Here is a 13,899-nt window from a genome sequence, read left to right on the forward strand (position 1 = left end):
CAACTTTGAAATGCAAGCAGTGCTTTAATATACCCAGCTTCTTTTCTCCTTGATAATATCATGCTTGATGTGTTTTGCCTGAAGGACAAGTTATTATTTTCCCAATTGATATTTTATTTTATTTTCCAATTACATATTATGAAAGTTTTTCAACATTCATCTGCATGCATATGCATATTTTAAAATTATATAATTTCCTTCCACATTCTCTTCCTATTCCCTTCCTCAGCAGTGAGCAGTCTAGTGAACATTATACATATACATTTGTGTTTAACATGTTTACAGATTAGTAATTTTTTAAAAATTTTAATTTATTTATTCTTATTTTTGTACAAATGATGTCTTTTTTTATACATTACTAAAATATTCTTGTTTAAGAGTAAACTTATGGGGCGGATAGGTGGTGCAGTGGATAAAGCACCATCCCTGGAGTCAGGAGTACCTGAGTTCAAATCCGGTCTCAGACACTTAATAATTACCTAGCTGTGTGGCTTTCTCCTTTCACTCTGTCCTTCTTCTTAAATGTTCTGTAGGGTAGCTGAGTGGCAAAGCAGACAGATCCCCGGCCCTGGGGCCAAGAGGCCCCGAGCCCACATACCACCCCTTAGGCCCAGTATCCACCTGGCCTTGTGGTCCCAGACAGGCCATCCAATCCCAGCCCCTTGCAAGAAGTAAAAAAGAAGATGTGTTATATATGACCACTCCCCCCCCCCACAGTCCACCCTCTCCTCCAGCACTCACAACCCCCCCTTCTCCCTGTTCCCCCCCTTCTCTCCTTCTTACTCTAGATGTCTATACCCCATTGAGTATATATGCTGTTTCTTCTCCTAGTCACCTCTGATGATAGTGAAGGTTCCCTCAAACCCCCCTCGCCTTTCCCCCTTCATATCATTGCAATAGCTCATTGTAATGAAAAAAATCTTATTATGTGAAATATCTTAGCCTATTCCACCTCTCCTTTCTTTTACTCCCATTACATTTCCCTTTTAGCAATTGACTCCATTTTTACACTTTATTGTAACTTCAAATTCAGCTCTCTCCTGTGCTTCATCTATAAAAGCTCCTTCTACCTGCTCTATTAAATGAGTAGGTTCATATGAGTATTATCAGTATCATTTTTCTATTCAGGAATACATGTAGTTCATCATCATTAAGTCCCTCATATTTTCCCCTTCTCCTCCACTCTCTATGCTTCACCTGAGTCCTGTATTTGAAGGTCATACTTTCTGATCAGCTCTGGCCATTTCAACAGGAAGATTTGAAATTCCTCTGGTTCATTGAAAGTCCATCTTTTTCCTCTGGAATTGGATGTTCAGTTTTGCTGGGTAGTTGATTCTTTGTTGCATTCCGAGATCTTTTGCCTTCTGAAATATTATATTATATTCCAAGCCCTGTGAGCTTTTAATGTAGTTAGCAGTAAGTCCTGTGTGATCCTGACTGCAGCTTCACAGTATTTGAATTGTGTCCTTCTGGATGCTTGTAATATTTTCTCTTTGACTTAGGAGTTCTGGAATTTGACTATAATATTCCTGGGTTTTTTTTTTTTTGGATTTCTTTCTGGGGGAGATTGGTGGATTCTCTCAATTTCTATTTTGCGTCTAGGATATCTGGGCAATTTTCCTGTAGGAATTCTTTAAAAATGATGCCAAGGCTCTTTTGCTGATCATGACTTTCAGGTATCCCAATAATTTTTAAATTATTTTTCCTGAATCTGTTTTCCAGGTCAGATGTTTTTTTCAATGAGATGTTTTACATTTTCTTCTAATTTTTCATTCTTTTGGATTTGAAGTATTATATCTTGATTTCTTATAAAGTCAATAGCTTCCCTGTGTTCCATTCTATATCTGAAGGATTTGTTTTCCTCAGAGAGCTTTCTTATTTCTTTTTCCATCTGACCAATTCTGATTTTTAAAGCATTCTTCTCCTCAATAACTTTTTGAACTGTTTTATCCATTCTACCATACTATGCTGGTTTTTAACATGTTATTTTCTTCATTTTTTTTGGATCTCCTTGACTAAGCTGCTGACTTCTTTTCCATGTTTTTCCCCTGCATCTCTCTCATTTCTTTTCCCAATTTTTCTTCTATCTCCCTCACTTGATTTTCAAAATCTTTTTTGAGTTCTGTCATAGCCTGAACCCAGTTTCCATTTTTCTTGTAGTCTTTAGATGCAGGAGCTTGTGCTTCCTCATCTTCAGATTGAGTATTTGATCCTTGTTAGGATCATAGACAGTGTTATTTCTCAATAGTGTTCCTCTTTTTTTCTCTGTTTACTTATTTCCCCAGCCTGTGCCTGGTTTTGGGGTGCTTCCTGAGCTTTTGAGTATTTTAAGGGACACTCCCCACCATGGATCTCCCTATGTGAAGCTTTGTCTTCCCTCCTGGTCTGTGAATGACCACAAGCATACCCCTCTGCCATGGGGAAGAGGAGGGGGGTGGCCCTGCTGTTCTATGGGGGGCCTAGGCTGTGATCAGGATCTGATTGTGATCAGAGCCCCAGAGTCCTGTTCCAGGTACAGAGGACAGACCTGGGAAGTCTCTATCCATTCCCCTACCCTTGGTATGCTTAGCATTCAGGGCTTAAGTTCCTGGGGTCTCCTGCTTACTGGCTCTGACTGCTTCTGGTTCCTGGATCTGGGCTGCTGCAGCCACACTGCCCTGAGGGCTGGGCTTCATGTACTCCATCTGGCAGAGCCCCTCCCCCCATCTTCCAAGATGTGCCTGGTGCTCACCTGTGTATAGGTCAGGAAACTGCCCCGCCCCCTGCTGTGAGCTGGGGCTCCCAGGCGCCCTGAGGCTGCCTCTGGGAGGCTGAAGTTCCTTCACTCTGGCAGGCCACCCCTCTAACCCTGTGGAGTGGAGCCTTTCTGCTATTTTCCAGGTTACCTTGGGCTAGAGAATTGCCTCATTGAATCCCTCTGTGGGTTCTGTTTCTTGAAAATTTAGAGTCCTTATTTTATAAGTTTTGAAATATTAGAAAGAGAGAGCACCTTCTTGGCTCTGCCCCCCCAAGAACTAGTCATTTTCTGTATAAGGAATTAAGACTAAGAGAAAAGAAAGAAAGCCATGAGATAGTAAGGAAAAACACAAGAGAACTTTTTTAAAAAGTGAACATAAAAGTGTTTAATTCAGATTCTATAAAGGTTTTTTTTGGTTTTTATTTTTCTTCATCTGGATATAGATAGCATTATCCATAACAGTTCTCCCAGGATTGTTCTAGCACTCTGAACTGTTGAGAGGAGCAGTTCAACCATCAAGGTTGATCAGCTCACAGTGTAATTGCTAATGTGTACAAAGTTCTCTTGGTTCTGCTCCCTTTGCTCATCATCAGTTCCTGTAATTCTTCCTTAAAGTTTGACCATTCATAGTTTCATATAGAACAGTAGTACTCCATAACATTCATATACCATAATTTGTTCAGTCATTCCCCAGTTGATGGGCATCTACTCAATTTCTAATTCTTTGCCATTATAAAAAAGATTGCTATAGGAAGTTGGAAAACATTTTTTATAACTATTGTTTCTGACAAAGGACTTATTTCTAAAATATATAGAGAACTGAGTCAAATTTATAAGGAAACAAGTCATTCCCCAATTGATAAATCATCAAAGGATATGGAAAGGCAATTCTTGGACAAAGAAATCAAAGCAATGTATAGTCATATGAAAAATTGCTCTAAATCATTATTGATTAAAGATATGCAAATTAAAGCATCTCTGAGGTACCACCTCACACCTTTCAGATTGGCTAATATGACTAGCAAGGAAAATGATCAGTATTGGAGGGGATGTGGGAAAACTGAGACACTAATGCATTGTTGGTGGAGTTGTGGGCTGATCCAATCTTTTGGGGGAATAATTTGGAATTATACCCAAAGGGTAATAAAAATGTGCATACCTTTTGATTCAGCAATGCCACTACTGGTTCTGTATCCTGAAGAGATCATGAAAAAGTGTAAAAATCCCACATGTACAAAAATGTTTATGGTAACTCTTTTTGCCCATCAATTGGGGGATGGCTAAACAAATTGTGGTATATATATACATACACACACATACATATATATATGATGGAACACTTGTTCTATAAGAAATCATGAGGATTGGGATTTCAGGAAACCTTGGAAAGACTTGCATGAACTTATGCTTAGTGAAATGAGCAGAAACCAGAAGAACATTATACACATTAACAACAACATAGGGTCATGATTAACCATGATAGATTTGTTCATTTCAGCAGCACAATAATAAAAAACAATGTAAAAAGATTTGTGATGGAAAATACCATCCATATCCAGAGAAGGAAGGAACTGTGGAGTTTAAATGGAGACCAAATCTTATTATCTTCAATTTTTAAAAGTTGTCTTATGTATTATGCCTTTTTTCTCTAATGTTTTCTTTCTTCTATTTAGGTCTGATTCTTCTCTCAGAACATGTTTAATATGATTTGTGTTTAGCATGGTGATAAATATAGAGCCTCTATCAGATTACTTTCTGATAGAGGGAGAAGGAAGGGAAGGAAGGGAGGAAGAAAAAATTATGAAACTCAAAACCTTGCAAAGAAATGATTGGTAAAAACTATTGTTGCATGTAGTTGGAAAAACAAATAAATAAAATATTAACTTTGAAAAAAGGGCTGCTGTGAATATTTGGAACACGTAGGACTTTTCCCATTTTTTATGATTTCTTCTGGATTTAGGCCTAATGTGGTATTGCTGGGTCAAAAGGTATGATCAATTTTATTGCTCTCTGGGCATAGTTCCATATTACTCTCCAAAATGGTTGGATTAGTTTACAACTCTACCAACAGTGCACTCATGTCCCAATCTGAAGGTCAAGTATTGGCTTAATTTGACTTCTGGACTCAAGAGCAAAACTTTAGGTCTCCTCTCTTCTTTGGTGCACATTAAGAATTTTACATTTATTAGACAAAATGAGAATTTGTTATCATTGGAGAAAATTCCCATGATATGGAATAAGTGTCTAATGTGCTTTTCAATGGAGTCATATAATTTAATGTCATTTGATATGGTTCACCATCTTTTATTTGAAAATCATACCCAATTCTATATTCAGAAGAGATGATAATGTTTCTAAGACTAGGCAGAACCTTAGAATGATTAAAATTATCTTCTTGGAAGATGACATATTTTATTTAAATCAATTTTGATATTACTGTAATATGGTATATCTTAACGAGAGAATACTTTTTCATGTGGACATTAAATATCCTAGTATATATATATATATATATATATATATATATATATATATATTTGCTGTACAGTACTAAGTCATGACTGCAGAACTGAGTCAAAGACTTTGCAATAAACAAGCTGAATGTTATGATGCTTTTAGGTTACTTGTTCAGTAATCACCAAATTTATAATGAGTTTCTTTTTACCTCATTGTGATTTTTTTTTTGCATGGCCTTTTTGATATGAAGTCTGTATATCATTTTCATGTGAGTGTTTACTGATTTTTTTTCCTGAGTGACACAGCTGATTGATTTATACAAAGTACAAAAACAAAAAATGGACTATATTTGGGTCATTGATGCTCTCATTTTTTTGGTTATGAATATGTGTTGTCTCCTGTTAAGAATGATGAATTTAAGCTTGTACCAGAGAGGAAGGCTGTAAAGTACTTTACTATTAATTTATATGCTACTATGAAGCATTTGAGGCAGAAATTATGGAGTTATTTTGGAGTTGTAATATCAGTTGTGCATAGAAGTTATAAAGTCATTTCCCTTGATATAACCATTGCTGTTATCATTAACTATCTCTATTGTTATTATTATTACTGCTCTTTATTGGAAATTTTTTCATGTGAATTATGGGATTCTCCACCCTATTCTCCCATGGTTGTACTTCTACTCTCTAGGCTCTACTTTGGTGTTATAGATTTCCTTCCTGAGCTCCACTCATTCCCTTTTCAATTTAGATTTGCAAATATGCAGTCAAATATACTTTTCCTGATTTTGTTAGATATAGTGGTAATGCTATAGAAAGTCACTGAATGCATTTAGAATCAGAGGATCTAAGTTCTGATCCTAGCCCTTGAAAAAGTCACTTAACTTCCCCAAGCTTTTTTCCTCCTATATAAAATGTCACACTTTAGATTACTTTCAGGTCCCTTCCAATTCTCAATGTAGAATGCTGGGAAAAGTCAATTATTCTTTTAACTTAAACCTTGTTTGATAAATTAAAATAATTGTGTGAACATGGTTCATCAAGCATTTTTTTTCCCCCTCCAGCACATAGAATTGCTGCCAGAGCCGCTGGGGTGAGGAAATCTGAGAGGGACACCTATGGTTCCTTTGGGTAATGAAATCTTCAAACTCTCTGACTCAGGTAGGTAAGAAAGGCTTAGACTTTAATTCACAGGTTGCACAAAAATTTACAAGATATTAGAAAAAGTTCACCAATTAGGTTGTTTGGAGAAGCAACAAGATAGTGAATGTCAGTATTGTTGTGAGCTAAAGAGAAAGAGAGAGTAAAGGACTAGAAAACATTGCTCCCATGAGACAGAGAGACAGAGACAGACAGGGAGATAGAGACAGAGAGACAGAAACAAGAGACAAAGAGCCACGTGAGCAATCATGTTTTGGTTCTTTAATAAGGTAAAGAAAGCAAATTTCCAAGGAAATAGTAAGGTTAATCAAAAAGAGACAGTTACAAGCTGGGTTAGGTTTTTTTTTTTAACAAGGTAAAGAGGTCAAATTTCTAAGAAGATAGTATAGTTAAACAAAGAGAGTTACAAGTTGGGAAAGAAGGTGTTTCTAAGTAGATAGGTCAAGCAAAAAGAAAGTTACAAGCTGTGAAAGAAAGGGAGTAGTAAAGTTAAGCAAAAAGAGACAGTTACAAGTTGGGCTAGGGGAGAATAGCACAAAGACAGGGAAAAAGAAAGGGGAAAGGAAATCATCAAATAGACAGTGAATGGGCTTAAATCAACAAGGATCCAGCCATTTGGAGCTGGGAACACATGGATTCAGTTTTCAGAAAGGAATGGGAAAGGGAACAATGTTCACAAGTCTCATAGGAAGAAAAAGGGAGGGCCACAGGGCTGACCCTCTTTTATTTTTTTAAATTTGTTTATGGCAATGGGGTTAAGTGACTTGGCCAAGGTCAAGCAACTAGGCAATTATTAGGTGTCTGAGGTCAAATTTGAACTCAGGTCCTCCTGACTCCAGGGCTGTGCTCTATCCACTGTACCACCTAGCTGCCCCCTGGCCCTCTTTTAAATACAATTCTTTAGTGGGAGGAACCAGTGGCTTTAAGGAGTTTAAGGTTTATACCTGGTATAGGAGTGGTTTCCACTGTGCATGCCATAGGGTCCGTCCTTAAGGAATGACTAATAACTGATGTAAGGTGGTAAGCACTGTGCATGAGCAGCATCCACCAGCACTGCACTTGCCATTACCCCAAGGCCATGACCAAGGTCAAACAAGTGACCACCCACCAAGTCCAGATATAGGCATACCCAGAGGGATTCTGCTGCCTGACCCACTGGCAATGGGTTTCTAAAAGTTGATATAGAATTGAGAATACTTTAACAGGACAAAAATTACAAGATTTATTATAGTACAAAAAAGGAAATTACTTTCTTTCTCTGTGCTCAGGATCCCTTGCTTCAAAGTTATTCTGGGTCACTGTACATAGATACACAGATCCACTGTCCAATCTTGGGGCACACATATAGAGTGCATACAGAGAATGAAACAATGAACCAATATTTGAGTACATAAGATTAATCTCAGTAAAATCTTATTCTGAGGCACTTTTTAATTATGCCAATATGAGAATCAAATGAGTATCTCATTGGTCAATACATTTCAAAAAAGTTTATTGTCGTCAGCCTTCTTTGTGGAAGAGAGGTACTTATTTAGGTACTGAGAGAAATACAAAGGTGAATAAAATAGAATTTATTGTAGTCTGGAACAGCAACATAAGGACATGATAAATCACAGTAATGTATGACAAGTTTTGGAAGAGATGCACAAAGAAAGTGTTTCTGTGCTTAGAAGAGAGATCACATCAGGTTGGAGGGGTTTGGGAAAGGCTTCCTGAAGGCAATATTAAAGTTGTCCACTAGTCAATAGTTAGACATTTATTAAGTGCCTACTGTGTGTCAGGCAAAAATACAGTCTCTGTCCTCAAGGAGCTCATAATCTAATGGGGAGATACAAATGTGTGTAAATGAGTTTTACACAGGATAAAAAGGAAATAATTAAAAGAGGAAAGGTGTTAGAATTAAGAAGGTTTGGGAAAGACTTCCTGTAGGTGCTGGATTTAAGTTGGACCTGAAAGAAAACTAGGAAAACCAGGAGATGGAAATGAGGAGGGAAAGCATTCTTGGCATGGGGAACAGTTGAGAAAATCCCGTCTTCTTCAAGGAACAGTGAAAAGCGTGTTAGAGGCAGTAAGGTGTGAGAAGGGCAGTAGGTGCCTCAGTGGCTAGAGTGTGCAGTCCTAGAATCAGTTTCATGAGTTCAAACCAACTGATTTAATTCTGTTTTGCCTCACTTTCCCCATTTTGTAAACTGAGTTGGAGAAGGGAATGACAAACCACCCAGTAACTCTGTCAAGAAAACTCTAAATAGGGGCGGCTAGGTGGCATAGTGGATAAAGCACCGGCCCTGGAGTCAGGAGTACCTGGGTTCAGATCCAGTCTCAGACACTTTAATAATTACCCAGCTGTGTGGCCTTGGGCAAGCCACTTAACCCCATTTGCCTTGCAAAAACCTAAAAAAAAGAAAACTCTAAATGAGGTTACAGAATCGGACAAGACTGAAAAAAACAAATCCGAAGGGGGCTAGCTTATGGAGGGTTTTGAATGCCAAATAGAGGATTTTGTAGAGAGCCTCCGGAGTTTGAGCAGATGAGATCTGTATTTTAGGAAAATAGCTTTAGCGTCTGAATTGGGGATGGAGAGGACTTGAGGGCAGCCACAAGCAAGTTATAGTGGTCCTGGTGTGAAGTGAAGGGGGTCTGCCCTAGAGAGAAGAGGGGCATTTGGGAGGTGGCTGGCATTCGTGGGGGAGAGAGTCCCGTGTTGCCAGCCTGAGGATGGAGCTGTTTCCCGCTCATAAGGAAGCCAACAGAAGCTTCAGTGGAAGGCAGGCTGGGTCTGTTCGATGCCATTGTGCCCTCAGGCCTTTCCCAAGCTGTTTTCTCCTCTGTGAAAAGGAGACTGAATTCTCTGTCTGCCCCTGCCAGGCTGGAGCCCGGGGGCAGGCTTCGCGCGGACAGGTAGCCTGGGTGGCGCGCTTAACCCTGGCTGGCACGTGCCCTGGCCTGCGCCTCCCGCCAGACGGGGTGGGGGCTCCTCTTCTGCTTCCAGGGCTTAAAGCGCTGTGGGCACCCTGGTCGGGGCCGGGCGGCCCCCCGTCTTTGGCAGAAGCGTTTTGCCAAGGAGGAAGCACGTTTGGTACCCAGGCGGCGCGGCGCCGGAGGCACTGCCCCGCCCGAGGCCGGCCCCGGGGCGCCAAGTGCACTGGCGGGTTCCCGGGGCCCCGCAGCGGGCACAACCACGCCCCGAGGCGGGGGGGCGCAGCTCCGTCCCCCTCCTCTTTCTCTTGGTCTAGCCCGTTCGCCGGGGGATGACGTCAGCGCCCGCGGACCCGCCTGGGATTGGTCCGGCGCGAGGGGCCGCCGGCGGCGAGCGCGACGGGACGTGGAGCGACGCAGGACAGGGAGCCGGAGGTCTCGCGAGAACCGCGGGCCCTGCGTGTGGGATGGACGCGGAGCCGGGAGGGACTGGGCCGCCGCTCCGCGGGCCTCCCTGCCGGCCCGAGACATGGCGCGGGGCCCCGGCCCGCTAGGCCGAGGCTGTCCCCGCCCCGAGCCCGCCGCCATGCCCAAGAGAGGGAAACGGCTCAAGTTCCGGGCCCACGACGCCTGCTCCGGCCGAGGTGAGAGCGAGGGCGGGGGGCGGGGACGGGGCGCGGCGCGGCGCGCCGGAAGGGCGGGGAGGCGGCGGCACCTGCCGCGGGCCGCCCTGCTGAGGGGCTCGTCTGTCTTTCAGTGACCGTGGCGGACTACGCCAACTCGGACCCGGCGGTCGTGAAGTCCGGACGAGTCAAGAAGGCTGTTGCCAATGCTGTCCAGCAGGAAGGTAGGGTCCTGGGGGCCGGCGCGGCGGCCCAGCCCCTCCCCCACGCCCTCGGCCCGAGCCCTGGACCGGCTTCTCTCCGCTTCCCGGGCTTCTCCCTCCGGCTTCCTTTACGTGCTGTCTGATCCGTGCCTTTTGCTCTTACGTTATTTTCCTTCACTTCACATTTTCTTTCTCGCCTTTGTCCATAATCCGCAGTCTCTTTCAGGTTGAAGATAAGTTGCCTCCTGGGTGCTGCAAAACCTATTATTCCAAAAGTCATTAAATTCTAACAGCTTCAAAGTGCACCAAGACATTGGATTTCACTGGAATAGGGAACTCCAGGAGGAGGAAACTCTTAGACCGATATAGGTTGGAACTTTCTTTGCAATTCTTCACTTTAAGGGAGTTATCTAGAGGACTGAGAACTTGAGTAAATTCCGTTCTTTGCGTCAGAGGTGGGACTTTGTGGCGGGTTCTCTCATTAGAATAGATATGGTGAATGACACCCTTGTATTCAATTGTTTTTCAGTTGTGGTTTTCTTAGCAGTTATTGGAGTGGTTTGCCATTTCCTTCTCCAGCTCATTTTATAGATGAGGAAACTGAGGCAAACAGACTTGGCCAGGGTCACCAAGCTAGTGTGAGGTCAGAAAGTCTTCCTGACTCCAGACTCAGCATTTTAATCATTGGGCCAGCGAGCTGCTCTAGAATTCATCTATTTTACCAATGGAATTAAACTACAGACTCGCATAAAAGCAGTATATTCTCCTTCCTATAGATTCAAATTTAACAAACAATTAAGCAGCTTTATATTATGAGTTTCAGGTGTTGTGGTAAGTGTGGCAGGTGCAGGAACAGAAATAAATTGGCCCCATCCCTTAATGAGAATGCATTTTAAATATAGGGCAGTTTTATTTTTTTATTTTTATTTTTTTTAAAGATTTTATTTATTTTAAGTTTTACAATTTCCCCCTTAATCTTACTTCCCTCCCCCCACCCCCCCACAGAAGGCAATTTGCCAGTCTTTATATTGTTTCCACGGTATACATCCATCCAAATTGAATGTGATGAGAGAAATCATATACTTAAGGAAGAAACATAAAGTATAAGAGATAGCAAGATCGGATAATAAGATATCAGTTTTTTTCCCCTAAATTAAAGGTAAGAGCCCTTGATCTTTATTCAAACTCCATGGTTCTTTCTCTGGGTGCAGATGGTATTCTCCATTAAATTGTCCCTGATTGTTGCACTGATGGAATGAGCAAGTCCATCAAGGTTATTATCATCCCCCATTCTGCTGTTAGGGTGCACAGTGTTTTTCTGGTTCTGTTCATCTTGCTCAGCATCAGTTCATACAAATCCCTCCAGTCTTCCCTGAATTCCCATCTATAGGAAAGTTTTTTAAAAAAAGAGAGAACTAGTAACTCTTTAGGAAGTATAGCTCAATATTTAATCAGGGCAAATTTCATGAAGGAAGCTGTCTTGTAGAGATTTTGACCAGTGAATAAGATGGAAAATGAGACTTCATTGTTCAAATGCCTCAGAGTTGAGAGATGGAATTTTGAATTCCAGAAGCAGCTGTTGGTCTAGTTGGGTCATTGAGTAGAATGCATGTTATGCTAGAAAAGGTAGATTGGAGGGACTTAAGTGCCAGGCTAAGGAGGTGCTTGTATTTTAAGCAATGAGGGAATTTTGGAGCAGGGAAATGGTGAGTTTTTGCCTTAGTAATAATAATAGCTAGCATTTATAAATCATTTTAAAGTTTGCAAAGGACTTTACAAATATTATCTGATTTTATTTCACAACCATGGCAAGTGGGTACTGTTACTATCTCCATTTTACAGATGAGGAAACTGAGGCAGATGGGTCACATCTAGTAAATGTATCTCAGGTCTTTCTCACTGGGGTCTAGCACTCTATCCATTGTTTTAAGAAAATTATTTTGGCAGTTCTGTGGAGCATTTGGAGAGAGGAGTGACTAGAAGTATGATCAGTTTGGAGCCTGTGGAACAGGACCTGAAGGTGATGACCATGTTAGTAAAGATAAAAAAAAGATGAAATTCTGGAAGCAGAATCAACAGGATTTGGCAAATAATTGATATAGGCATGTTGAAGAATATAAAAGTCAAAGAACGATTAGGAGTTTTAAGTTACAAATTTGGGTGATTTGGAGAGCATTGTTGACTTCAATAGGAACAAGAAAGATTGGAGAGTTTGGGGTGGTGTGAAACTGCGTTTAATTTTGGACTTGTGCTTGAAATGTCATTCAGGGCATCCAAGTAGATAGTTATCCTACAGTTAGGGATGACAGGAGTGTAGAGAAGTTATGTTGGATTTATAGTTGTGGGAAGAATCTTTGAACTTATTATAATGGGAGATAATCGAAAGAAAAGGAGAAAGAGACCCTGGAACTGAATTTTATTGGGCAGACCTGGGGATAAGGAATGAAGAATGATCCAGCAAATGAAAGGAGGAGAAATTGAGGAGAAATCAGAAGGGAAAGAAGAGAAAACAGTGTCATAGAAGCACTAGGATGAGATTAGTATCTGAGTTGCCGAGAGGAAACAGGAAAAAAGGAGCATGAGCATAAGATTTGAGAAAAAGACATGAGATTTAGCATTTAAGAGAGCAATTTCTTTTGGATGGTGGGATCAGAGGTCAGATTACAAGAAGTGGAGAAAGGAATGGTTTAAGAAGTAAAGAGGTTAATTTATAGATGATTCTTCCTATGAATTTGTTAATATTTGGAGCAGTATAGGCAAATAACTTGAGGGCATAAGTAAAGATTTCATAGATACTTTAAGGACCTGAGCATGTTTCCAGAAAGCAGGGAATGTTAGTAGATAGATTGAAGACAAGAAATTTCAGGGGAGGGGGTTGATAATTTCAAAGGCATAAGTCTTAGTCTTGTCAAGAAAGGTCACTATTTCAAGTCTGATTGGGACGTATCAAGAAACTACTCATTGTTCTATGGAATGAAAATATTTTTGGAAAACTATAACCTGGTTTTCTGGAGTTAAATTGTCAGGTCTAAGAGATAACTCAGGTATAGCCATTTGCTTGTGCTACTGAGTCTTTTTTTCTTTTACTTTTAAAAAATCAATTGTTAGTGTATGATTTTTATCCATTTGTCCTATGTTTGTTGCTCCTTGTTGCCTTTTGCATAGTCATAGTCAATGTAAATATTGTCTTTTCAGTGCTGTTTTCTTAAAGGTATGTTGTATATTTTCTATTTATTATTCATATTTGTCATTAATCAAATTATAACATTCCATATACAATTCAGCCTTTTTTGTCCTCTTTGACTATTAATTTTGCTTCCGGTTTTTTAGTGTTACAAATGAACCTTAAATACAGATTTTTGATTTACTTGGCAGTGTTCTGAAGGTATATACTTAGTTACAGGATTATTGAGTATGTTGTTAGAGTGCTTTCTAAAAATGATTCTCTTTAATTTTCATTGCCATGCTCTGGATGTCTTCTCTTAGGTTATGGCAACCTGACTGACTTGTTTTGTTTTCCTGGATGAGATTTTGTTTCATTTCGCTCTTTTGTCTCCTAGTGAAATCTTTGTGTGGCTTGGAAGCCTCTCAGGTTCCCACAGAAGAAGTTTTCTCTGGGACTGGAGAGCCCTGTGACAGCAGTGATGAGATGGATGCCCAAGCAGAGAGCATTCATGAGCAGACTGTCTCCAGAAAAAAGAAAAGCAAGAGGCACAAAGGTATGGGGTATGCTTTGCACTGGTCTTGAATATTTCTTTCTATAATGACACATGCTATCTACATTACCAGCAGTTTTAAGGGAA

At 40.7% G+C, this 13,899-nt stretch overlaps 1 protein-coding gene across 2 annotated transcripts in view; it reads left to right on the top strand.

Annotated features, from left to right (window-relative positions):
* The first annotated feature begins 6,278 nt into the window (after nt 1–6,278).
* The window catches only part of TMEM183A (transmembrane protein 183A), a 32,039-nt gene continuing 24,418 nt past the window's right edge, over nt 6,279–13,899 (top strand). Inside the window, exons 1-4 of one of the 2 annotated variants that reach the window (XM_074222397.1) lie at nt 6,279–6,354; nt 9,588–9,914; nt 10,028–10,117; nt 13,657–13,815. In XM_074222397.1, coding sequence (XP_074078498.1) covers nt 6,312–6,354; nt 9,588–9,914; nt 10,028–10,117; nt 13,657–13,815 — 619 coding nt within the window. In that variant the 5' untranslated portion in view covers nt 6,279–6,311. The remainder of the gene's footprint in view (nt 6,355–9,587; nt 9,915–10,027; nt 10,118–13,656; nt 13,816–13,899) is intronic. The other variant, XM_074222396.1, reaches the window with a different exon arrangement.

This window comes from Macrotis lagotis, chromosome 2 (assembly GCF_037893015.1).
Source record: "Macrotis lagotis isolate mMagLag1 chromosome 2, bilby.v1.9.chrom.fasta, whole genome shotgun sequence".
Lineage (NCBI taxonomy): Eukaryota > Metazoa > Chordata > Mammalia > Peramelemorphia > Peramelidae > Macrotis > Macrotis lagotis.